Source organism: Delphinapterus leucas, chromosome 15, assembly GCF_059928025.1.
Source record: "Delphinapterus leucas isolate spDelLeu-1000000601 "Yukka" chromosome 15, BTC_Dleu_Yukka2, whole genome shotgun sequence".
Lineage (NCBI taxonomy): Eukaryota > Metazoa > Chordata > Mammalia > Artiodactyla > Monodontidae > Delphinapterus > Delphinapterus leucas.
This window is the reverse complement of record NC_143143.1, coordinates 76,333,005-76,358,826: the sequence shown is the minus strand read 5'-3', so window position 1 is coordinate 76,358,826 and position 25,822 is coordinate 76,333,005. Positions and strand designations below refer to the sequence as shown.

Sequence of the window (25,822 nt, the reverse complement as noted above, 5' to 3'; positions counted from 1 at the left end):
TCCAGGAAGATCCCACATGCCGCGGAGCAACTAAGCCCGTGCGCCACAGCTACTGAGCCTGCGCTCTAGAGCCCGTGAGCCACAACTACTGAACCTGCGTGTCACAGCTACTGAAGCCTGTGTACCTAGAGCCCATACTCCGCAACAAGAGAAGCCACTGCAATGAGAAGCCTGTGCACTGCAACGAAGAGCAGCCCCCGCTCGCCGCAACTAGAGAAAGCCCGCGCGCAGCAACAGAGACCCAACGACCCAACGCAGCCGAAAATAAGTAAATAAATTTAAAAATGATGTTAATTAACATCATTAATGTTAATGAATGAATGACATTGATAGCCTGCTCAGTGCTAATACCCAGAAAGGGCAGAAAGTTAGCACAAATCCTTCTACACAGAGTTCTTCCTTTTATGGATTTCCTTCTCATTTAGATCACCACAGAGCACTGAGTAGAGTTCCTGTGCTATACAATAGGTTCTCATTAGTTATCTATTTTATATATAGTATCAATAGTGTATATATGTAAATCCCAATCTCCCAATTCATCCCACCACCCCACTTTCCCCCTCGGTATCCGTATGTTTGTTCTCTACATCTGTGTCTCTATTTCTGCTTTGTAAATAAGATTGTCTATGCCAATTTTTTCAGATTCCACATATATGCATTAATATACGATATTTGTTTTCCTCTTTCTGACTTACTTCACTCTGTATATGACAGTCTCTAGGTCCCTCCACGTCTCTACAAATGACCCAATTTCGTTCCTTTTTATGGCTGAGTAACATTCCACTGTATCCATGTACCACATCTTCTTTATCCATTCCTCTGTTGATGGGCATTCAGGTTGCTTCCACATCCTGGCTATTGTAAATAGTGCTGCAATGAACGCTGGGGTGCACGCGTCTTTTTGAATTATGGTTTTCTCGGGGTATACGCCCAGGAGTGGGATTGTAGGTAGAGCTGATTCCCTTTGCTGTACAGTATAAACACAATATTGTGAAGCAACTATACTCCAAAAAAAAAAAAAAGATATGAAAAGAACAGAACAAAAGAATTCTTCCTTCCAGCTTCCATGATCTGACCACTGGCCTCTCCTACAGCATGGTGCTTGGCTTTTCTCAGAAACCCATGCACTCTGGAGAAGGAAATCAATATGCCATTATTTAAGCTCAAATTCACTCAAGCTAAGGAGTTTATTAGAACATATGGGTATTTCTTGGACATAAATCAAGATAAATTCTTAAGGCAAATCTGAACTAGGTTAAAGGAGACGAGGCTATACAAGCTTCATGTAAAGACTGGGAGTCTCTGGGAAAGATGAAAATTGACTATTATATAAAATTATCCTCTGAGGCTCAATCGTCAGTTGAGTACCAGATAAGGTTGGCTTGGGTCTAGAAATAGGCATTTTAAAAAATACTGAAATCGTTTTTGCCGGAAGCCTTGGGGAGTCCCCGTCCCTGTCCCTCCTCCTCTCGCTGTGGGCATGCAGCTGCATTTACTGAGCTGGACGCTCCTAAGATGTGATACAAATCACTAACCCAAGGACAACTTAGATTTCTTAAACTGGACAACAGGCATGTTACACAGGTTTGCAAAAATTCCGGGGAACCACTCTGGTCCTCTGAAAAAGGAAACGTACTTTTTGCCTAAAATGTGTTCCAGTCTGTTGGCAGGGTACAAATGCAGAATAATGCTAAAATTACCTTTCAAAATGCTTAGGGGGGGTGGGATGAATTGGGAGATTGGGACTGACACACATACACTACTATGCATAAAACAGATAACTAATGAGAACCTACTGTATAGCACAGGGAACTCTACTCAATGCTCTGTGGTAACCTAAATGGGAAGGAAATCTAAAAAAGAGTGGATATATGTGTACGTATGACCGATTCACTTTGCTGTACGGTAGAAACTAACAGAACATTGTAAAGCAATTACACTCCAATAAAAATTAATTTTAAAAAAGCTTAAATAAGTAGCACTTGAAGTAAGGTGGAGCTGGCCCTTCCCTAACCAGTGACCTCAGCATGCCCTCCATAGGGGCGAGCAGAAGAGACTTTTTTTTTTAACAGGAAGGCCAAAGAAAGCTGAAAGTATCTGCCACAAAGGGACTTTTAGGTCCTGTAACACATGCTGAAGGAGCCCTGTTACTCAGAAGAAAGAAGTCACTTTAGTTCAGGGTGTTTCAACCTTGGCACTACCGACATTGGGGCTGGGTTATTCCTTGTGGAGCGGGGGGTCGGGCTGTTTGTTAGCCTCTACTCACTAGATGCCAGTAGCACAGCCACTCCCACCCCGTTGTGACAACCAAACATGTCTTCAGACCTTGCCAAGTGTCCCCCGTGTTCCCTGGGGGCAAAACTGAAAACCACTGGTTGGCAGCAGGTTGAAAACCACTGCTCTAGATAAAACTCAGGCGCTATCTGCTCTGAAGAGATAAAGACACTTCAGAAAACTTTTCCGAAAGAAAGCACTGTCCCTATGTTCTTCCCTGGAAGCACCTGAAATGTGGCACCAGAGAGAGATGTTTTATACCAGTGAATTAATAAAGACGACCATGTATTAGTCAATTTCACCAGTGGATTTTTTTTTTTTTTTTCTGGCCATGCCGCGTGGCACGTGGGATCTTAGTTCCCCTACTAGGGATCGAACGCGTGCCCCCTGCAGTGGAAGCGCGGAGTCCTAAACACTGGATCGCCAGGGAATTCCCAGCAGTGGATTATTTTAAATATAATCATGATTTACAACTTTACATATTTCAGAAGGAGTGGATTCTGCGCTTGGAGGCAGGAAAGGCAAGGTTAGAGCTCACTGTCTTCCTAGGCCAGCTCCCTGTGTGAACCTCAGAATCGTGTCCGGCTCAGTGCCCACTTGGCTTACCTGTGAGTCTTCCTCTGCGATCTCGCCTTCAGTGCCAGCAGGAGGAGATGTCTGTCTTTCTTGGGAACTAACCCACTGGTCAAACTAATTAATGAGATAAAGAAGAATCTTCTCATGACCTCATAACTGGATATTCTTCCCTTTCACAGGGGGGAGGAAAGTGAATGAAGGGAATTTTACTTAAAAAAATTAAAACCCACAATTAATATTCTCCCATTAATAATTATAATAGTTAAACATAAAGACCAAATTTGACCACCAATACCTGCCACAAGAACAAACTAACCCAAAACTTGATATACGTTATCAAGTTTGATATAAATAATGGCTTGATATACATTAATTACTACATTAAAAGCAGCTTTACTTTTTAAAACTTTATTGATTTACCACCTGATTAAAGCATGGGATATTTATTTTAACAGTATTATACATAATATTTTCACATAGAAAACTTTACATAGCATTTCGTATTATATAATTCTGCTTATTCTTTCAAAAATGTATACATCCATTGGGCAAGGAATGCTTTTCATTAAATTACCAATATTAAATGCACTTAATCATCGTGTATAGATTAAACAAAAGAAGCTATTAACTAACTTTTAGGCATTTTTAAGGAGGTAAAACATACATTTGCACATAAAGAAATATTTGATGCAAATATGCAGATAAAATTTTTTAAAAATTAGAACACTGAGAAAAACTACACTTTTGATGAGTGTCTTTTTTTGAGAGCAAGGATTTCCATATATAGTCATTCTTTTAAATATTCAGCTTTGGTTTCTTTGTTTCCCAAACTACAAAGCTGCCAATAGCAAAACTCCAAGATTTCACATGAGTTCAAGCTATATCTACTTTAACACAAATACTAAAACAGAATTCAGAAAATGCAGTATTAAGGATCCAGCTTCTACTTAAACCAATACCCATTTGCATCATAACAACAAACGTCTGAATGAGATGGCCATACTTGCATTTGTCAGCAGGTTCCTTTAATAACTATAAAGACTACTAAATGTATAGCCATAATCACAAAAGAATGACGAGAAAGTTCAGGGTTTTTTTTTTTTTTTTTTTTTTGCATTTTGTACAAAAGTCACCTCTCAGAGGAAAATGTTGTTTCCAGATATTATTATACAATTTCCACTATGTGTGTTCTTTGCTTGTATGTGAGGAGTAACAGGGAAAAGGTGTATCTGAGGTGTAAAGACGCGTATTAGAAATAAAATTTCCCATCCACCGTTTGTTGTTAAGATGCCAAAGCTGGTGATCTCCCTAAAGGACAACGAAGAAAAACAAAACTGCTCAAAGCAGCAGTACTGTAACAAACAAAAACTTCTCCAGAGACTCAGCACAAAAAATCAACACTTTAAGCATGCTGAGAAAGAAATAAGGCCTTGGAAATGTGTCGCTCTTCTCCATAACCCTGTGAATGAATGGCCCCTGGCCCAGTGCTGCAGGGTCACCACACCCCTTTCACTGGTGTGTGAGTGGCACAAGCCACGTTCACCGTGAGCTAGAATAGATTCATCACAAAAGAGAACTCAGGTTGAATGACTTACTACTGAAGTAAGGGATTTCCTCTGTACCGACAAGAAAAATCACCCTAAATGGTTTTACATCCAGTCTCTAAAAGGTCTATGCTGGTACAATTCAAATGCCTTATTCAGAATATAGAATCTTTTAAAAAACACAGCTGAAAAGAAATTCAAACCTGAATGTTTCGGGAAGTGACAAAACATGCTTACACATTTCCTACTCTGCGAGAGGGGGCAAAAATGAAAGAGAAGGCAGGAACACATGGGCGAAGTCTTGCAGTCACATTCAGTGAAGAAAACGTCACACGAGAACCTCAAAAGGAAAGGAAAAATCTCCACCTAGGGACGCAGCTGGACAGAAAATGTAAGTATGAACAAACCCGCATGCTCCACATTTATGCCTTTAGTGCAAATGTCAATGGAGACAGCTGACTTGTGGAGGCTGTGACCACCACAGTACCAGCGAGGACATCTCAGCGTGTGGGGTCCATGCTTCAGGGTAAAGATGTAACGGATTCCAGGACCAGGATGTCAAACGTGCTAACCTTTTCCATTCACAGTAAAATATTTAGCAGGTCCTTTCCTGCTAAATTCCGTAGCCCCTCTTCTCTCATGTATGTAAATAATGTAAAAGCCTAAACCTGCTCTTTTTTTTCTTTGGTAGAGAAATTAAAACACTTTTGAGGAAAGAAGAAAGTAGACAGAGTACTACTGCTGGCCAAAACCAAACATTGCTCAAGGCCGTTAGAACACAAAAAATGTAAGAAATCGGTCTCTTAGTAAACAAAAGCACCAGAAATCCTTCTCTCTAAAGAAAAACTATCCGATTGTTTAGATAGGTTCCCAACTTACTAACTTCTAAGGCACCAGAGTTGACATCAATACAACCCAATTTACAGGACTACAGGGAGTAGGGAGCAGTCTCCACGCGTTAATAACTCTGCAACGCTTCTAACGCTGAGTGCTGCTCTCGGTGAGCAGGGGATGAGAGGGCAGAGATGAAGCCTGCGTTCTTTCTCACTGACTCAGAGTAAGATTCAGCTCCCAAATCTACTGCTTGCAGGCCTCGGGCTGCACTCCTAGACCGCCAGCTTCTACACAGGCTGCACAGAGTTCAGTTCTCCTGCAGCTGAGAGTACTGCACCGTCATTACCGTGATAGGGACCCAGAATCTAACCCTTCCAAAGAACTCAGCTCCTTGGTTCAAATTAATGGAAGCACTGAACACAGGCCACCTCCTGCCAAGGTCATGGTCAGCTGTGCTGGCCCACAACAGCACAGGTCTGCTCGGGTTCAACCCATGACACGTAGCTGGGGGAGGCTCACAGGAGCCACCCTTCTCACGCAGAGCCCCCAGCCCCCGTCTCTGGAGGGACCTCGCGTGGGGACCGTGCCCAAGCAGGGACACTAGCCACTGGTACACTCACTATCCCGAGGTACAAAGAAAAGGGTTACTCAGATATAAATTAGTTCTCTTAAATTACTACTTCACTTTTGCTACTGCTTCATATATTAGATGGACGATGTACTCTGGAAAGTTTAATACCCTCCACAATACCTACTTCATTGAGGACTAGTCATCTTCATTCAATTGTTGACTTTTTCCTGTAGACTTTTTCTCCCCCAGTTACTAAAACAGGGAGAGCCAGGAGGCACTACATTTGTTTTGTAAAACTTGCAAGCTCTTAATTCTAACTTAATTACTAAACTCTGCCTTCAATCAAATCCTCAGTAATATCTTTTTTGTCAAATGCTTTAAAAATCACCCAGACGTTAACAAACGAAACAGAAAAACCCAAAAAACCCAACCCTTTTCCCCCTACCTTTCCCCAAACTAATATAACTACAGTTGACTCACAACTGACAAAAACACTCAAACTTCTCTAGCACACTCAAACAACAAAAGATCCCAGCATATTTTAGGTGGCACTTAGCCGTTACAAGAAATTTTATTAACATACTCTCTAATAATCACGAACCTATACAGCTATGCTCAGTATCTTCAAGGAGAGCGACTTCCTCTGACAGAACATCTACAGCCAATCGTGGGACTTTGCTTGAGAATGACGGCAAGTGCAATGACAGATGTGACAGGCAGTTCAATCGGTAAAGTGGAATGACAGAGATGAGACAGACTCCCCACCTACTGTGTTAACTGGGTGCGCAACTGTTTAGGGAAACACCACAACGCCTCAGTCGGGGACTCTGATGGAACCATCTTTATCCAGGCCACGCTGAGCTCCAGGATGCCGACTTTCTATGGTCTGACCCTTCCCGAGATGTGCCAGGCAGAGGCGGCGTGGTGACAGTGCTGCAGACCTGCAGCAGTGGCCCGGAGGGGCCAGGGCTACCATACTGGTGATGGGGTCCCTGGTACCTGGGATGGCTCTTCTGGAATCCATATCTTATACACAACACCTATCCTTAGGAAGAACTTCCGCAGAACTGCTCGGAGCTCAGGAATCAGGTCAAACTGCATAATTTCACACAAGTAGGGGTAGTACATTGAAGCATGTGCTTTAAACTTGAGGTGGGAGAAACAGAGAGAGAGAAAATTAGACATGGAACTATTTTTTGGCACTAGTTTTTCAAAAGTATTCATCTCACCCTGGAACTTCTTGCAAATAATATTGGTGTTTTTTCTGGCTATTAGAAAGTAGGTGCAAAAAATTTGTAAATTAAAACTTCTTTTAATTATATTTAACTCCTAACACAAACTATTTGGGGACAACCTTGCTACCAAAGTCAACTTTCATTTTAGTAAATCAAGTTTCCAGTTCTAAACCAGTGTTTCACAATCTCAACCCTCCCTTCCAACAAAGCCACACTGAAAATCACGGTAGCTGTTTAACAGCAACCTGCCTGGCTTCAACTTCAGCCTTTCTCCACTGAGGCTCTTTGAGAGAAAAAGCCCCAATAACCCCAGGCGCCCATTGTTTGTAATTAATTAACTTCTCTCTGATGCATCTAGAATGGTGCTAGTTATGTAACCATCCTTGGAAGAATGAGGAAAGTAGTTACTTCAAAGTCTCAATGAAAAGCCAACCCAAATCCCTGTGGAGACATTACTTGTTTATACCTTTTCATCATTTATTTTAAGGGTTTTTGTTAGAAGTAACAACAGGAGACTTGTCCACGCCTCCCGATGGCTTTCAGAGTTCACCGTGATGAAGTAGGCCAGCGCCTCGCTGCACACACTAGAAGAATCAGAGGGGGGTTGCAGGGGGCGATGTCAAATAAAAGAGGAACATCTCACATTTCACTGGAGTGAAGAACTCTTTACTCTTTTATTATTCATTTATTTTTAAAAAATCTTTTGGCTGCGCTGTGCAGCATGTGGGATCTTAGTTCCCCAACCAGGGACTGATCCCATGGCCCCTGCTGGAAGCATGGAGTCTTAACCACTGGACCGTCAGGGAAGTCCCAAGCACTCTTTATTCTTGCAATGAGTATTTAGTGAACACCTGCTCTGGCTGTGCCATCTTGAACAAATCCCTGAGCCTCAGTTTGCTCAGCTGTAAAATGGGAATAAATAACTGTACCAAACTCAAGGGGCTGCTGTGAAGATGAAATGAAGCAAGTACATTAAACGTTAGTCCAGCACAGGCCTGGCGCGTGGCTCAATCAGGGTTTGCAGCACAATCAGCAGAAGAGCCTGTTACCCACAGTTAACCATGAACTGTCTTTCTTTTCCCACATCGCACACAACGGCTATTTTTAAAACATGTTGTGCTAAAAACATTTATGTATCTCCTTTAGAGAAACTTTATGAGACTATATAGGTAGTTCTCTTTTGGGCTTGATGTAAATTGAAATGAGCTGCTGATGTCCTCTTTAATTAATTCATTTTTCAGTTTATGACTTGTCATATATTCTCATCGCAAGACGACTGAAAAGTGCAAAAAATTATAGAAGAGAAAAAAATTCCCATAATTCCGTCATCCTAAGAGACACATAACAATATTCCAGAATATTGAAATATTCCAGTTTTTTTGTCTGTGATTTTTAAAAAACATTACTGAAAAACCACAAGTATATATGGTTTTATATCCTGCTTTTTTGTGGTGAAACTTGTATTATGAGCATGTTCCCACATCAAGGAAAATTATTTTTTAAAAACTTCATTTAAAAAAAAGTTTTATTTTTTGGGGGCCACGCTGTGCAGCTTGTGGGATCTCAGTTCCCTGATCAGGGATTGAACCTGGGCCACGGCAGTGAAAGCCCGGAATCCTAACCACTAGGCCACCAGGCAACTCCCCAAAACTTCATTTTTAAAGGCTGCATAATATTCTATCATAGGATATACCACAATGTAGTTATCCATTCCACAGCTGAGCTGCTTTAAGTGTTTTCTCTTTATAAGTAAGTCTGCAATGAGTGTTCTGTGTGGGAATCCTGATTCCCTAACAGTGGATTACTGAGTCAAAGAAAGAGACTGAACCCTTTAAGGCTCTTGATATATATATAATGCCCCCTGACTTCCAGAAATTGGAGAGTGAGTGTCTTTATCTCGTGTTTGCCAGCACTGCATGTTAATGTTTTCAAATCTTAAAGGAGCAAAAGGGGGCTTAGACACAGCATCTTGCTCACAGTTGCCCAAGAAACTGGGTGGCAAAGATCTAGTTCTTTGCAGGGGGCTCTCTCAATGCCATCCACTGCCGGCCCACTGCTGCATTTCCACACAAAGTAAGTACATCCTGGTACCCACGCGATTCTAATATGTTCCTCTTGGGAAGAAGGAATGGTGGGATGTTAGAGCTGACAGTGCTCTAAAGAGGACCCAGTCAGGACTTCAATCCAGGCTGGATGACTCTGAGCTCAGAGCACTTTTCCCTGCCTATGTTTCTGTGCTTTAAATAACGCTGAATGGAAGAAATGAGGCCCTGCCCTCTTCAGGGCATTAAGAAAAGTGAAATAGAAGAACCAGATAGGATGAAAAAACAAAAAGGAAAACAGTTGGTGAGGGTGTCAGCATATAGGTATTTTTCTCCTACTCTTTCAAGTCACAGTATTGTTATGAAGCATCTGTGTATTACAGGTAAGAAATTTAATCAGAAATCATTCTTCTTACGTTAGAAGTCGCTGCTGTATTTCTTCCCAGGAATCCCTGCGGTTCTCATCGACATACATTCGAAACAGGATCCTCAAACAACAGGCCAGGCTGCTGGTTTCTTGTTTTAGAAGGTTGGGTTTAGACTTGCCCTTAAAACCTGGAGATCAGATATAGTCGTATAAATAGTGCACACTTCCAGGGTAATGCTGAGAAATCACGTGGGAAACTAATTGAGTTACTTTAGGAAATACTGAAAGATCTCACATTTTTAATACGGCTCAACTGTGATACCAGACGAGGCAGCCCTGACATCTCATCCTCCCCACAAGATACACTTTGCTCAACACCCTGAGCTGTTCTCCATTTAGACCCTGCTCACTGGCTGGTGAAGCCATTCATTTCATCTTCTCAAGTGTAACAGCTTTTAAGAATTCTAGAATGTCTCTGACTTGCTAGATTTTTTTCACAAACCACATACAAGAACATGTCTTGTTTCTGTTTTGAGAACCAACATGATAATTATTTTATTTTTCTAGCCTTCCAAATTAGACCCTCCATTAGAGCATTTTATCATTTGAAAAAAGGACCACTGCCCTCGATGAAAACTGCACAGCAGCTCCTGAAATAGCTCCTCAGTGTGTCTCTGTCATCTCTTCTCCCTCTGCCAATCCATCCCACACACATCAGCCAGAACAATCTTCCATAAGTATTCTTTCCTCTGTATCTCATCCCTGAAGAACAGTTTTCTTAAACAAAGCAATACCAATCTGCCACAGAGATGTGTAAACCACTCTTATAAGCAAAATCTTTTTTTTGGCCGTGCCACGCAGCATGTGGGATCTTAGTTCCCCGACCAGGGATCGAGCCTGTGCCCCCTGCAGCAGAAGTGCAGAGTCCTAACCACTGGACCACCAGGGAAGTCCCTAAGCAAAATCTTATTATAGGCAAAGACATAAAATACCTAGATAGTTTAAAGCTATAGAGAAAAATGACATTTAAAAATTATGGATTAAAACAGGCATTTGGGTAGAAAATTCAAGTAATTGGTAACAATACAAGAATTATATAAAGTATCACTTTTGTACACAGTTCACAAAATGAGACTCCTACCATCACCCCTGCACATACATGTGTGTCTACATGCACACACATATCACTCACTTCCAGGACTTATATATTTATTTGTACAGGTGGGAGAGAAAACCCCTAAAAGCCTCAAAAAAATGTATGAATGCTTTTGTTGCTCCTAGATGACCACACTTTTTATATCATCATACTTAACTTTACATACATTTATTTAGGCTGCGCCAGGTCTTAGTTGAGGCATGTGGACTCTTTTAGTTGTGGCATGCGTGCTTCTTAGTTGTGGCATGCAGACTCTTAGTTGCAGCATGCATGTGGGATCTAGTTCCCCAACCAGGGATTGAACCCGGGCCCCCTGCATTGGGAGTGCGGAGGCTTAGCCACTGGACCACCAGGGAAGTCCCTAACTGTACCATCTTAACCTAATGTAAAATTTCTTGCCCTTGCTAGATCAATTAAACTCTCCCAATTCATTTTTCCATCAAATACTTAGTGAGAGTCTCCCGTGTGCCAGACAATATTCCTGGTACTAGGATGAAATTTCCCTTCTCTCTCCCTCAAGCATGAAATATCTGGTAAGTTATTCCAGCTGTGTGTACCATGCCAGGAATTTTCCAAAGGCTTTAATGTTTTAGGACAGTGACCAGTGTGACCACCTGTCCCATCTGCTGTGCTTCCTCCCTTACCTGCTCGCCATAGGACAGTCCGTTGCTCGTAATTGGAGTTGAAGGCCTTTGAGAATGAATGGGACTCCTGTAAGCAGTCTAAGAGCTTGAAGAGGTGCTGGGAAGACATGCACTTATACATGCCCTGGTCCTCTGTCTCTATATGGATATCTGCATCCAGCGTGTCTTGCTACAGAGGGGAGAATAAGAGAGCTAAGTAAAGAAGATGGAATGGTTTTGGACACTGTGGTATCAGACAGAGATCATCATAACTCTCCAGAAGTCCTCCTCTCTGTAAGGTACACTTCATTCCTCAATACCCGGAAATGTTTTCCATTTAGACTCTGCTCACTGGCTGGTGAAAGAATATGCTGAGCTCTTGCATGACGGCAGGCTTTGCTGGCCAGAGTTTCAGTTTTGTCAGTACTGCCTTCATTGCATGAACAGGAGTGTGTACTTCTCCAATTATTTCACTACAGGATTGCACTGTCCTCTTTTTATTTTATAAAGAAATTGGAAAATGAGAAAATCAAACTGTAGTGCATGTGATAGAAGGTGTGAGTCTCAAAACATACTCACTGAAAGAAATTGTTAAGCAAAGCCCAAGTGGCATCTTTAGCCTCATCAGGTGGTTAATGAACTTTAATAAGATTGACAACTGTGTTTTCAAATGTGAAGGGAAAACCATAGAAATAGGTATGGAATGCTAGAAATTTTTATTGAACATGTTGCCTAAAATAATTAGGGATTATTAGACATAATTAAGGATTTTTTTTTTTTTTTTTTGCGGTACGCGGGCCTCTCACTGCTGTGGCCTCTCCCGTTGCGGAAGACAGGTTCCGGACACGCAGGCTCAGCAGCCATGGCTCACGGGCCCAGCCGCTCCACGGCATGTGGGATCCTCCTGGACTGGGGCACGAACCCCTGTCCCCTGCATCGGCAGGCAGACTCTCAACCACTGCGCCACGAGGGAAGCCCCCATAATTAAGGATTTTATATTTGTTGAGCCCTCTAGGAATAGACCACAACCCTCCCTAGAAGCCAGAGGTTACAAAAGGGCAGAGTTTGCAATACTCCCTAAACTGATCTATAAATTCAATGTAATCCTTATCAAAATTCCATCTGACATCTTTGCAGGAATTGACAAGCTGATCTTAAAATTCATATGGAGATGTAAATGACATGGAATAGCCAAAATAGTCTTGAAAAAAGAAGCACAAAGTTGGAAGACTCATACTTCCCTATTTCAAAACTTACTACAAAACTACAGTAATCAAGACAGTGTGGTACTGGCATAAAGAGAGACATATAGATCAGTGGAACAGTACTGAGAATCCAGAAATAAATCCTCATATTTATGGTCAAGAGATTTCCAACATGGCTATCAGAACAATTCAGTGGGGAAAAAACAGTCTTTACATCAAATGGTGCTGGGATAATTAAACATCTACATGCAAAAGAATGAAGGCAGACCCCCTATTTCCCATCATATACATAAATAAACTCAAAAATGGATCAAAGACCTAAATATAAGAGCTAAAATTATGAAACTCTTAAAAGAAAATGTAGGCCTAAATCTTTGTGACCTTGAATTAGGCAATGCTTTCTTAGAAATAACTTTAAAAGTACAAGTAACTAAAGAAAAAATAGTAACTTGGACTTTATCAACATTAAAAACTTTTGTGCTTCAAAGGACACCATCAAGAAATTGAAAAGACAATGTACAAAATGGGAGAAAATAGGTCAAATCATATATCTATCTGATAAGAGACTAATAACTAGAATATATAAAAACTCTTGGGCTTCCCTGGTGGCGCAGTGGTTGAGAGTCCGCCTGCCGATGCAGGGGATGCGGGTTTGTGCCCTGGTCCAGGAGGATCCCACATGCCGCAGGGCGGCTGGGCCCATGAGCCATGGCCGCTGAGCCTGCGTGTCCGGAGCCTGTGCTCCGCAACGGGAGAGGCCACGGCAGTGAGAGGCCCGCGTACCACAAAAAAAAAAAAAAAAACTCTTACAATTCAGTGATAGAAAGATAAATAACCCAACTTAAAACTGGGCAAAGGATTTGAATAGACATTTCTCCAAAGATATACAAATGGCCAACAAGCACAAAAGATGCTCTACATCAGCAGTCATTAGGGAAATGGAAATCAAAACCACAAAGAGATATTACTTCACACACTGGGATGGTTATAATAATTAAAAAAAAAAAGACAATAACAACCATTGGTGAGGATGTGAAGAAATTGGAACCTTCATACATTGCTGATGGGAACGTAAAATAGTCTAGCTGCTCTGGAAAACAGTCTGGCAATTCCTCAAAAAAGGTAAACACTGAGTTACCATATGGCCCAGCAATTCCACTCCTAGGTATATACTCAAGAGAATTAAAAACTTATGTGAACATTAAAATTTGTATAAAAATGTTCACTGCAGCGTTATTCATAATAGCCAGACAATGGACACAACCTAAATGTCCATCAACTGATGAATGGATAAACAAAATGTGGTACAGCCATACAATGGAATATTATTCAGCCATGTATAAAAATGAAGTACTGATACATGCCACAATACGGATGAACCTGGAAAACATTACGCTAAGAGGTCAGGCACAAAAGCTCACATATTATATGATTCCAGTAATATGAAATATCGGAATCAGACAAGTCCATAGAGACAGAAAATAGATTAATGGTTGCTAGGGCTGGGGCAAGGAGGGAGTGGGGAGTGACACTGATGGTTAGGGCATTCCCTTTTGCAGTGGTAAAAATATTCTGGTGCAGACATAGAGAATGGACTTGAGGACATGGGGAGCGGGAAGGGTAAGCTGAGACGAAGTGAGAGAGTGGCATGGACATATATACACTACCAAATGTAAAACAGATAGCTAGTGGGAATCAGCCGCATAGCAAAGGGAGATCAGCTCAGTGCTTTCTGACCACCTAGAGGGGTGGGATACGGAGGGTGGGAGGGAGACGCAAGAGGGAGGGGATATGGGGATATACGTATATACGTATACGTACAGCTGATTCATTTTGTTATACAGCAACAACTAACACAACAATGTAAAGCAATTATACTCTAATAAAGATGTTAAAAAAATATTCTGGAATTAGACAGTGGGGATATTTGCACAACTCTGTGAATATACTAAAGCCACTGAGTTGTATACTTAAAAAATAAAACCAAAACCCATAAAAGGACAGCCTTTGTGCTGGATCTGGCCAACAGATGTATTTTGTTGACCAATAATTATAGTATTTAATAAACAAAAGATGCCCTATATGAGAAAAATCTTGATTTCTGACTCCTCTTGAAAAACTGGAAGACCATCCCAGCTTGACCCACCTGACAGCAACTTGCCCCTGGAGCTGGAGGTGGCTGGGCTCTGGCGGGCCTCAAGCTCGGTGGTTCCCATTGTCCCACCCAGCCTGCCGCCCGCACTCACAGCATCTCCCAGCCCCTGAAGCACTTAAGTTTGCAACCCATGGTGTAAAGTTACTGTCCAACTTTTGGACACCAAATTCTGTTTCCATGCAAACCGTATATATAAAAGGTTGCACATAGAAAACAAAAAAGTGCACTTCCTGAAGGAAAAATTGGTACCTTTATCCACATATTTTCCCTCTCAGTGATTCATGGTTACTGTATATTAATTATAAGGAATAGTCCCTGTGATTAATAACACATTTTTTTTGAAGCACCAAGGTGGGGGGTGGAGTCTGAGTAGTAGTATGCCGGTAAACTGGCTCTCGGTGAGGGTGGGGGGAGAAAATGCCTGATTTTTAGCGTTCGGTGATTTCAGTGGTGTAAATACTCCCATCGTGGCCAATTTTAAGTTACCAGTACCCTGGCACTGAATGCGGGCCTGGGAGGAATGAGCATGCTGGGCTCTTGCAAGCCAGTCTCACCAGGCTCCAGCACACCACTGCATCTGAACAACCTCCCCTCAGATGCCCTCCTTCAGGCCACTCTCACCTGGGCAGCAACCATGTGCTCTGCATCTTCCTTTTTGCTCGTTGCAGGGTAGAACACGATGTTGTCAATGGTCTGTATCAATTCCAACTGGACCACGCACTTGATGAGGAGGCTGGCAAACAGTTTCTGATCTATATTAGACGATAAAGATTAACCCTAATAATGATTCAGCCAGTACTGAATTCACTGAGCTCTGACTATGTGCCAGGCATGGTTCTTGATGCTGTGGCATAAACAGTGAATAAGCTGGACAAAAATCCCTGCTCCCATGGCAGAGACAGACAGTAAACAAGCTACTTAAGTTAAGATGTAGTACACTAAACAATGAGGACATCAGGCAGGGATGGGGATATGGTAGGGATGGTGTCAAGGTGGGGATGCAAGTTTAAACAAGCTGGTCAGGAAAGGTTCTCTCTGAAAATGAACTCCCTGAGCAAAGACCTGAAGACAGGGAGGGAGTCAGCGATGCAGGTCCCATGTCCTCTGGCACGTTTTTCTGCTGCCTGAAGGGTCACTCCTACAGACCAGCTCTGGACTGTGTTCTATCCACAGGAGGCTACAGGTTCCTGCGGTAGCTGGGAGCCTACTCTCCAAAGGGCTGAATCTCAGTCTTGAGGGGCGGGGTTGGGGGGAGGGGGAGGAGGGTGCGGCTTATTTAAGCTCTTAGTTCCTGGATCACTTTCTGTCTGCCCTGGAGGTAGTAGCCGCTTCCCACATTTTCTGCTTCCATATCCCTCAGTTTTCTCTTACTTCTTTCAGTGGTTAGCCCTCTTTGACTAGTTAACAATTCTTTTTTTTTTTAATTTTTTAAAATTTATTTTTTTAAACAATTCTTTATGTAGAATTTTCCCTGTTCAAATTATCAGTGTGGTTTCTGCCTACTGATTAGACTCTGACTAATGTCTCATCTTCTCAATCCCTGGGCTCAGGGACAGCCCATGTCTGGCACTTACAAAGTTGGCTGATTTGACTACAGTAAAAGTAGAGCTTCCTTTTCAACTTGTTAAAGAATCAGAATGTTGAAAATATTAAATAAACATTAAATAAAAACAAGGAGTTGGGTCATCTTCAAGCTTTTGAAAGCGACTGTGAAATTATATATATGCATATAAAAATTCTCCATGCAGAATTAGTTTTTTTTTTTTTTTTGGCCACACCGTAGGGCATGTGAGATCTTAGTTCCCCGACCAGGGGCTGAACCCATGGCCCCTGCAGTGGAAAGTTAGAGTCTTAACCATTGGACCTCCAGGAAGTCCCCAGAATTAGTTTTAATTGAAAAAGTATACAGTGGAATTGCAACAGATTTACATTTAACATATGCCAATTCAATGACACCATCTTGGACCAAAAAGAAAAAAAACAATACAAGTGGTGTAAGAGATTCTGCCTGCTGCTCTATTCACTGAGCTCATGCCCAGAAGGGAGGCTGAGATGGGAGCCTGGGAGAAACAAAGCACTGTTCCTTGGAGGAATGGCAGGGGTCTCAAGCCCCAGGCATCTCTTAGAGCATAAACATCTTGCTGCACTCAGTGGTTCCATTTAAAGAAATGTCCACTTGCCCCTCCCACACAAGCCAACCCCTTTATCTGGGGCTGATGAGGAAACAGCTTCTCTCCCTGGACACTGGAGAGACACTGGCTATGCTGCAGACACAGAGGAGCAGCCCGTCAGCCTCCAACATGGCACCTCCTGAATGGATTCCGTATTTTTTGTGCCTTCAAAAGATAACAGTGACCACACGGGGCTTTGTCTAATGTGCTGCTTCAGAAGTTTAATGTCAGTGTGAACACCTACAAACTGGCATGTTGAGAAGAGGCTGAAACTGCTATGAAGAAAAATAATGGGGCCCACAACTTTAAGAAGACCAGACTAATACCTGAGAAGTTCCAATTTCTCAGTCAGCCAAAAGGGTCTGAATCCCGACTCTACTACATATTGGCAAGTCATGTCACCTAAGGCCCAGTTCACTCAAATGTAAAACAGTACCGCCTCAAAGGGCAAGCATAAGGATCACGTGAGGGCACACACATGGGACACACAGTGCTGTGCCTGGCTGAGAGCAACTGTGAAACCTATTTGTTTAAATGACAGATGGGGAAACATACCATAAGCAACATTAAGAGAGAAATTAGTAAAAGTAATTTGAAACTCATATCCAGAAAAGGGATATCTAAGACATGAAGAGCCCCCCCACCCAAACCAATAAAAGACAACAATCAATACAAAATGAACAAAGATTATGGATAGCTCATAGAAATTGTTCTTAAACACACGAAAAACTGCTCAATTTCACTCATAATTAGAAAACTGCAAATTAAAACTACTCAAAAGATACCAAATATCACCTACGCATTCCCAGAGATCACGTAAATAGGTACAACCTTAATAGGCAGCAGTGTGGAATTATCTATCAAAATAGCAAATGCACTTTCTCTTTTAACCTAGCAATCTTTTTTTCTGGGAATTTACCACACAGATAAACTCACAAGTAACACATGTATTAGGTGATTCAATGCAGTACTGTTTATAACAGAAAAAGACTGGGAATAACAGAAATGTCCAGGTAGGAACCGAATTAAACAAATAATAGCACATCTACAATCTGGGGCAATGTACACAATTGTACCAAAGAGTGTGAAAGCACTTCAGGTACTGATTTTGAATGATCTATAAGCTATATTAAGTGAAAAAAGAATAATGCACAGTATTCTATAATTTGTATAAAAAGGAGCGGAGAATTCATATATAAACATAGATACATATTGTATGCTTGTGTATGTGAATATGCATTTGCTTGCATATGAGCAAAATGTCTCTAGAAAGGTATATAAGAAACTGGTGACATTGGCTGCCATGAAGAAAGGGACAGGCAGACTGAGGCCCAGGGGTGAAGAAAGGCTTATATCCTGTTTACCTTTCTGCACCTTCTGAATATCTGAATCATGTAAACATGTTACCTATTTAAAATAAATAAATAAATAAATAAATACAAAAACAATAAAGAAAGTGGTCTTACTTGCATACGGTCTAGCTTTCCAGCTGTCATCGGTCGGGTTAGAGAGTTGGCTCTGGCCTCTCTCAGAGGCATTTTTATCTATGCTGCTTAAAGACTGGCGGTCCAGATCCACATCCTAGAAGTAAACCGGAGAGAAACACAACATTCATTTCTCGGTCCACAATTCAGTACCTGGGCAGAGATGAGCCTGTTTTAACACTGCTGGCCTGACTTGAATCTGTGTCTTGCTCAGCTTGAAGTATAGAAGTAGCACTTCTCAGAGGCTACATGGGAAAGATTACAAATTTCAATTACTTCTCCCTCCCATTAAAATTTCACATTTTCTGATTCCAACTTAGACGGCATTTCTCTACATACTACGAGTTCATGACGAGTGTGACAAATTTTTAATGAGCTCAAGTTCAAAAATAAACGAGCACGGTAGCTAGGCTTTTTTTTTTTTTTTAAAGTGGACAGTAGAAAGTTAAAAAGCAGAGAATGTTTATATAATGTGCTTCATTTTTAAGTTGCTATATCCCAAATGCCTTTTAAAATCTAATGGCTTTATAGGTACTTGGAAATAGAAGCTAATTAGACAAACCCCCTTGTAAACCAAAGTATTTTAAAGTGACACTTGAATTAGAACTCTTTTATGGGGCCTTACACAAAAAATAAAAACTACTATTTCATTGGTGGAGAGGAAAGTGCTCCTTACGTAGGAGAGCAATAAATAAGGATAATGACACCGAAGCAATCTTTGTAACAGTGAAACACCAGAGCTGACGAAAGTGTCCAACAAGGGAAAATTCGTTAAATAAATTACAATAATGTGCAGCCACTGAAGAAACTGTTCTCAGAGAATATTTAAGAATATGGAGGGACTTCTCTGGGGGTCCAGTGGTAAAGATGCCACACTTCCAATGCAGTGGGCGTGGGTTCAAACCCTGGTCAGGGAACTAAGCTCCCACATGCCATGCAGAGGGCCCCCCAAAAACAGGAACATAGAAAAATGCCCACAGTGGTGTTAAGTAACACATTATGTACAAAGTGAGCCCAAATTGCAAGCATGTGGGTTGTGTGTGCTCAGTCACATAAATAAGAAAACTACAAGTGTTTTGTGGTTTTTACTGAGTGAAGTGACTTATTTCCTTAATACTTTTCTGTATTTTCTAAAAAATATTTTAATGAACATACATAGTATTTAGCTCTTATAACCTTTTCTACTCACTTCCCATCAGAAAAGCACAAACCCTTTGGGCTGCTTAATTTTTTACTATAATATGTGATCAGAGAAAAGACAACTGAAAAAAAAATCCTACCAAATGTTTTTCTGATGGATCTTCCTCCATTCCTACAGGTCTCCATGTCAGCAAACTAAAGAGAATGCAAGAGAAGGAAATCAATCAATGTGAAGGGCAACCTGGAGCTTTAAAATAACCACTGAAAGTAGAAATAAACAGCAGTAATCACATTAACACTTACACATGTGGGATGGTTGTTTTGAAAATATCCAACATACAATTACATGTTTTGTCCCAGACGTCAGAACTGAATTTCTCTCCATTGGATATTACTAAGTTTTCTAAGCAATTTGTACCTGATCGAGCCAACTGCTCATTATCTGCAAAATAAAACATCTATCATTAAACTTCAAATGCTGTTTTGATTCCAACCTGATTGCTGATACTTCCTATCGTGAGGTAGAGACAATGCAACTGTTTGGGCTGGTTGGCTTCTAATTAATGAAGCATTGGTACGGACGGTAAAATTTTAAGTAGGCTATAAGGAGGCAGAATTATTTATCATGCTATATTGCTAGGGATGGAAGAAGGTCAACATTTTGCTACTTAACTAACTGGCTCCTTGTTCGAGAAATGGTAAAGTAAGACAGAAAATATTAGACCGGTGTTTCTGAAAACTTAGTCACTCAAACATTACATTTCCAATTTTTGCTGTTTATCAACTGTTTTATCAGTTACTTGAAAGCTGAGTACTCTTCGAAAAACTCAGCTAAATTAAACCTTGTCCTAAGCCAAATTTATCTATGGGATCCAGGTCTAATGTGCTACGTGGGTATTTTTCTTAATACATACTAAAATAAACACGTAAGTACTCAAAACCAAAAACGTCCATTGATGAAGCTGTTGATCTTGATTCTCACAGTACAGTTAAAAAACATTTTATTTTAGAAGATTTCAAACATACACAAAAGTAGAAAGAATAGTAATATACAAAGGTACATCTTTTGAGATTTAAAATTTACTATATCCCACCTTAAAAGAAATGCTTTATAAACTGACTTGGTGGAGAGACTGTTTTTATTTTCTAATTAAATTTTAAAAATACACATTTTCACCAATTAAATTATATATTGTACTCCTTGGCATTACATCCATGCTTTTATATACTGAAAAAATTAATCTCTCGTTAAGGACTATGTCAAGAAAAATGATGCCTAACCACAAAAAGATTACCTTGTTTTACACACCACTGCAACTGTGCAAATACATCAGAGAGAAGAACTTCATTCAAAGCTTCATAGAACTGGGTAAATACGTCACAAATCGCATAAAGTGCATGATTGCAAGTTGTTGTCATCCACTCAGATTTCTGGAAAAACAATTAAAAGATAATGTTTAAAAGCCACTCTCCCTGCGGTGAGATGGGCATTCTCACATATCATTGGCAAAATGTTCTGAAAAGCAATTCAGCACTAGGTAGCAACCGTCTTAAAATGTTCACATCCACTGATGCGATAACATTACTTCCAGTAATGGACCCTGAAGAAATAATCAAAGATCTGTGGCTGAAGGTTTATGAATAAAGATGTTTACCAACACTGGTATTTATATACTGTAAACAAAGACATAAACTAATGCTCAGTAATGTGGCAATTAAACTGAGTACATCCATATGACAGAATATTAAGTCCTTCAGTGATACTTCCAAAAAATTTTTATTATGCTAAATATTCACACCTTACACCAAAAATTTAAATACTAAAAATGAGGTTAGATAGACATTTTTCCACAGAAGACATACAAATGGCCAACAGACAAGGTGCTCAAAATCATTAATTATCAGAGAAATACAAATCAAAACCACAATGAGATATCACCTCATGCCTATTAGAATGGTCATCATCAAAAAGACAAGAGATAACAAATGCTGGGGAGAATGTGGAGAAAAGGGAACCCTTGTGCACTGTTGGTGGGAATGTAAATTGGTGTAGCCACTGTGGAAAACAATATGGAGGTCCCTCAAAAAATTAAAAATAGAACTACCATATGATCCAGCAAATTCTACTTCTGGGTATATGCCTAAAGGAAACAAAAACACTATGTTGAAGAAATATATGCAACCCCCTGTTTGCAGCATCATTATTTACAATAGCTGAGACATGGCAACAACCTAAGTGTCCATCAACAGATGAACGGACACAGAAAATGTGATATATATACACATAATGGAATACTATTCAGCCATAAAAAAGAAAGTCCTGCCATTTGCAATAACATGGATGGAACGTGAGGGCATTACACTAAGTGAGATAAGTCAAAGACAAAGACTGTATGATCTCACTTATATGTGGAATCTAAAAATAACCCCCAAAACCCAAAGAACAAAAAATAAAAAACACCCAAAACCAAACTCAGAAAAAGAGATCAGATTTGTGGTTCGGGATGGGGATGGGGAACTGGATGAAGGGGGTTAAAAGGTCCAACTTCCAGTAATAAGATAAATAAGTCCTGGGGATGTAATGTATAACATGATGACTATAGTTAACACTGCCGGATGGTATACCTGAGAGTTGCTAGGAGAGTAGATCCTAAACGTTCTTATCACAAGGAAAAAGAAGTTTTTTTCTCTTTTCCTTTCTATCTACATGGGATAATGGATGTTAACTCAACTGACTGTGGTAATCATTTCACAATACATGTCAATTGAGTCATTTTGCTGTACCCCTCAAACTTATACAGTGCTTTATGCCAATTATATCTCAGAAAGCTGAAGATAAAAAAATATAAAAATGTCATGAAATTACCAAAGGAAATATATAGAGATATTTATAAATTAAGGAAAAGGGAAAGGTTGCTAAGCATGATTTCTAAAGTGGAAACTATAAAGTAAAAAACTAAAAGACTGGGTTACTTAAAAGCTAAAATTTTCCAAAACAAAAAAGAAAACCAAGTGGGCAAAATCATCTGCAATTTATGTAAGGATATGCTATATTATTTTTATACTAAAAAACCCATAAATCCATAGGAAAAAAGAGAGTAAGTCAATAGATGGGCTAAGGATACGAAAAGGCAATTTGTGAAAGAACAAATGTAATGATCAGTGACATGAAGGAAAACAGAACCTCGTTAGCAGTTAAAAAACTTTTAAATGTTTTACTCTTGGTCTATCAAATTGATGATTAAATAAACTAAAATATGAAGAGCTGGAGTGGGTGTGGAGTAACACGAACTCTCCTGCATTGCTGACAGCAGTGTAAACAACTACATATGTATTTGGTCAACTCAGAAGTATGTATCAAAAGCCTCAGTAACATGTATGCCCCAAACCTGACAGTCAGCCACTTGCCCTAAATAAATAAAGAAATAAGTACAAATGCAGCTGGAAAAAATATTCATTTTAGTGCCATTTAAAGACAGAAAAACGGCAAAGAATTTTCCATGGACTATGGAACATCCACAACTAGGAATGTTTTGCAGTCCTTAAAAACATTGTAGAAGAAAAGTTACAGCTGTGGAAAAAATACTTATGTATTAAGTTAAAAAGTATGTGAGGTGGGATTCCATTTTTGTCAAAAGAAAAAAGGTATGAGATATACAAACACACAAGAACTATCTGACGGGGTAACAGTGGATACCAGTGGAAGACTGAAACTGTGGGTGTTTAAATTTTTTTCTTTGTTTTCCTGTTTTATAAGAAAGAAAACTTTACTTTAAAGTAAGATTAGAAAACTGTACGTATACTATAACCTCAACCACATCTGAACCATGTAGAAGACTGAGGGAAGTTTGCCACAGCATTAAGTCTAATTTCGGAATGGTAAAATTATGAATTTTCTGTATATTCCTAATATTCTGTATTAAGCATATGGTACTTTTATACCAGGGGGAGGGAGGAAACATTGTTCCTAAAAGAAGGTAAAAATGTTGCATTCCCATCTAAAAATCTTGGGATAGAACATCCTTTCCTGACCCCCTTGTCCCTAGGGGAGAAATAACAAAGACTCCTAGATGTATCAAACATTCTTTAAAAAAAAGGCCTAATATTTGCCAGCTGTAACCTCATTAAAAATCCTTATAATGGATTTTTAAAGGGACAAGAGATGTTCCACATTTTACCAACTGTTCAGAAGTCGACATGAAGCAAATAAGTAAGAGGACCAGTGGGGTGCCTGTGTGTCCAATGCCTGAGGGCCAAGTAGGCAGACGGTGGTGACTTATTTCCCCTCACTCTTCCCCAGATGGGGAGAGTTTCTCAGCACTACTCGATACTGGTAGAAGAAGGCCAGGAAGGATGTTTCCATTTTCAAAACAGACCCGAAATGGCTCAGTATTTAAGACTTCCGTGTGCCGTGGATGACGATGCAACACCAGACGCAGACAAAGGCTGGAGGGGCTCTTTTCCCATCTCCCCAGGGCAGCGCTTTAGTCATCACCCACCTCCGACTGCTGCTCGGGGAGTTTCATATTGTCAAAAATCCTGAACACGATTCTGAACAGGTCCTGCCACCAGTGCTTTTCAAAGGTATGGCCATAGCTCTTCATGATCTCGAACATGACCGTGAGCCCTCTGGAGGAAAGAAAGCCAGCATGGAAGAGGGAACGGGTGGGGGAAGAGGACAGCAGAGAAGACAGTGGGAGAGCCTGGGGCCGGGGGAGCAGGGGCTGGAGGCTCATTCAGTGACGGAAGGAAGGGGCACCACCCTAGGTCACGGTTACCTTGTCCGTACATCTAGCTTGCATCTGTTAATGATGCAGGAGAGCTCGAAGAGGATGGGGAACCAGCCTCGGACCCAGACTCTGTCGCCAGTAGCCACATTCATGTCGTCGCTTGTGTATTCTTGCAGCACCTACAGTGAGAATCATCTCTCAGAGACAGACTAAGCAAGTGAAAGGAAGGAACTGAAACAGAACTACACGAAGATTAAAGCCCTGCACATTTTCCTCTCCTGAAAATACCCATTCAGCAAGGGTCTGATGGGCAATCCTGAGGAGACAGAGACAAGCCTGTTCCAAGGGCACATGAGCAGTTTTCCCCTATGAACCTTTGGAACTTAGTGGGCTTTAGAATAAGTTGAGTGGGGCTGACCACAAGAGTCCTGGGGGCAGGAGGTGGTACATTAAGAAAAGCAATAAAGGTCAAATGGTGATAGCAAAGTGTCCAGGATGATTCAGTATCTTAGGTCTTTCTGGAAAGTTAGTGTAACACGTATTACTTAAAATAATAGCGGCAGCAGCTACTATTTACTAAATGCTTGCTATGGGTCAGGAACTGTGACGGTGCATTACATGGATTAACAATTCTCACAACAATTCCATGAAGCAGGTAGAAATAATGGTCCCATTATACAGATGAGTTAACTGAGGCACTAAGAGATTAAGTAAGCCGCCCAAGGTCATGCAGCTGGGAGCTGGCAATCTAGCTAAGTAGGAGGCCCTACTTTCTGCCCTATCTCTGGGATCTTGAGCCCTCTGTTCCTTAACCACTCTTGAAGTAGTATTGTCTGTGGTAACGGAATTTCTTTAACCTACCCTGGTTATTTAACATTAGGCAATTTCTCTCTCTGCTTTGGTTAACTCCCCTGTACAACGGGGATATAATTACCCATCTCGTAGGTCTGATGTGGGATTAAACAAATCTACACACACAAAATGCCTAGAATGTTGCCTGACATGTAGTGAGTACTCAATCAACAGCAGCTCTCATTATCATCACATCTTAATGAACCATTGTAGGGACCAGACATATCATCTCAGGGGTTTACACTTCTGTAAAGAATGCTTAAGAAGAGATCTATACAGGCCATCAGTTTAGTTGTGTTCATTTCCACCCAATTTCAGTGTTTTGAGACAGTCAGCTGAACCAAACAGGACTCTTTATTTTTTAAAGGTTTTTTTTTTTTTGATGTGGACCATTTTTAAAGTCTTTATTGAATTTGTCACAATATTGCTTCCGTTTTATGTTTTGGATTTTTGACCGCGAGGCATGTGGGATCTTACCTCCCCGACCAGGGACTGAACCTGCACACCCTGTACTAGAAGGTGAAGTGTCAACCACTGGACCGCCAGGGAAGTCCCAAGCAGGCCTCTTCAGAAAGGTGAGATGTAACAGATAAACCCTAAACATTTTTGGAAGTAAACAAAAGGTCATCTTTTTTTTTTTTTTTTTTTTTTTTTGCGGTACACGGGCCTCTCACTGTTGCGGCCTCTCCCGTTTCAGAGCACAGGCTCCGGACGTGCAGGCTCAGCGGCCATGGCTCACGGGCCCAGCCGCTCCGCGGCATGTGGGATCTTCCCGGACTGGGGCACGAACCCACGTCCCCTGCATCGGCAGGTGGACTCTCAACCACTGCGCCACCAGGGAAGCCCAAAAGGTCATCTTTAAA

The 25,822-nt window shown here is 40.8% G+C and overlaps 1 protein-coding gene and 1 non-coding gene across 2 annotated transcripts in view; both read right to left on the bottom strand.

Annotated features, from left to right (window-relative positions):
* Positions 1 to 1,086: 1,086 nt before the first annotated feature.
* ARFGEF2 (ARF guanine nucleotide exchange factor 2) overlaps positions 1,087 to 25,822 on the bottom strand; it is a 101,389-nt gene continuing 76,653 nt past the window's right edge. Inside the window, exons 29-39 of the mRNA XM_022597369.3 lie at positions 24,156 to 24,286; positions 23,877 to 24,006; positions 20,673 to 20,808; positions 19,681 to 19,819; positions 19,518 to 19,572; positions 18,220 to 18,334; positions 15,204 to 15,334; positions 11,244 to 11,412; positions 9,493 to 9,631; positions 7,501 to 7,618; positions 1,087 to 6,945 (exon numbers count right to left, since the gene is read on the bottom strand). Of these exons, the coding sequence (XP_022453077.2) occupies positions 6,769 to 6,945; positions 7,501 to 7,618; positions 9,493 to 9,631; positions 11,244 to 11,412; positions 15,204 to 15,334; positions 18,220 to 18,334; positions 19,518 to 19,572; positions 19,681 to 19,819; positions 20,673 to 20,808; positions 23,877 to 24,006; positions 24,156 to 24,286 (1,440 nt within the window). The 3' untranslated portion in view covers positions 1,087 to 6,768. The remainder of the gene's footprint in view (positions 6,946 to 7,500; positions 7,619 to 9,492; positions 9,632 to 11,243; positions 11,413 to 15,203; positions 15,335 to 18,219; positions 18,335 to 19,517; positions 19,573 to 19,680; positions 19,820 to 20,672; positions 20,809 to 23,876; positions 24,007 to 24,155; positions 24,287 to 25,822) is intronic.
* TRNAR-UCU (transfer RNA arginine (anticodon UCU)) lies at positions 10,320 to 10,392 on the bottom strand. The gene has a single exon. It is a non-coding gene; the product is annotated as a tRNA-Arg (tRNA).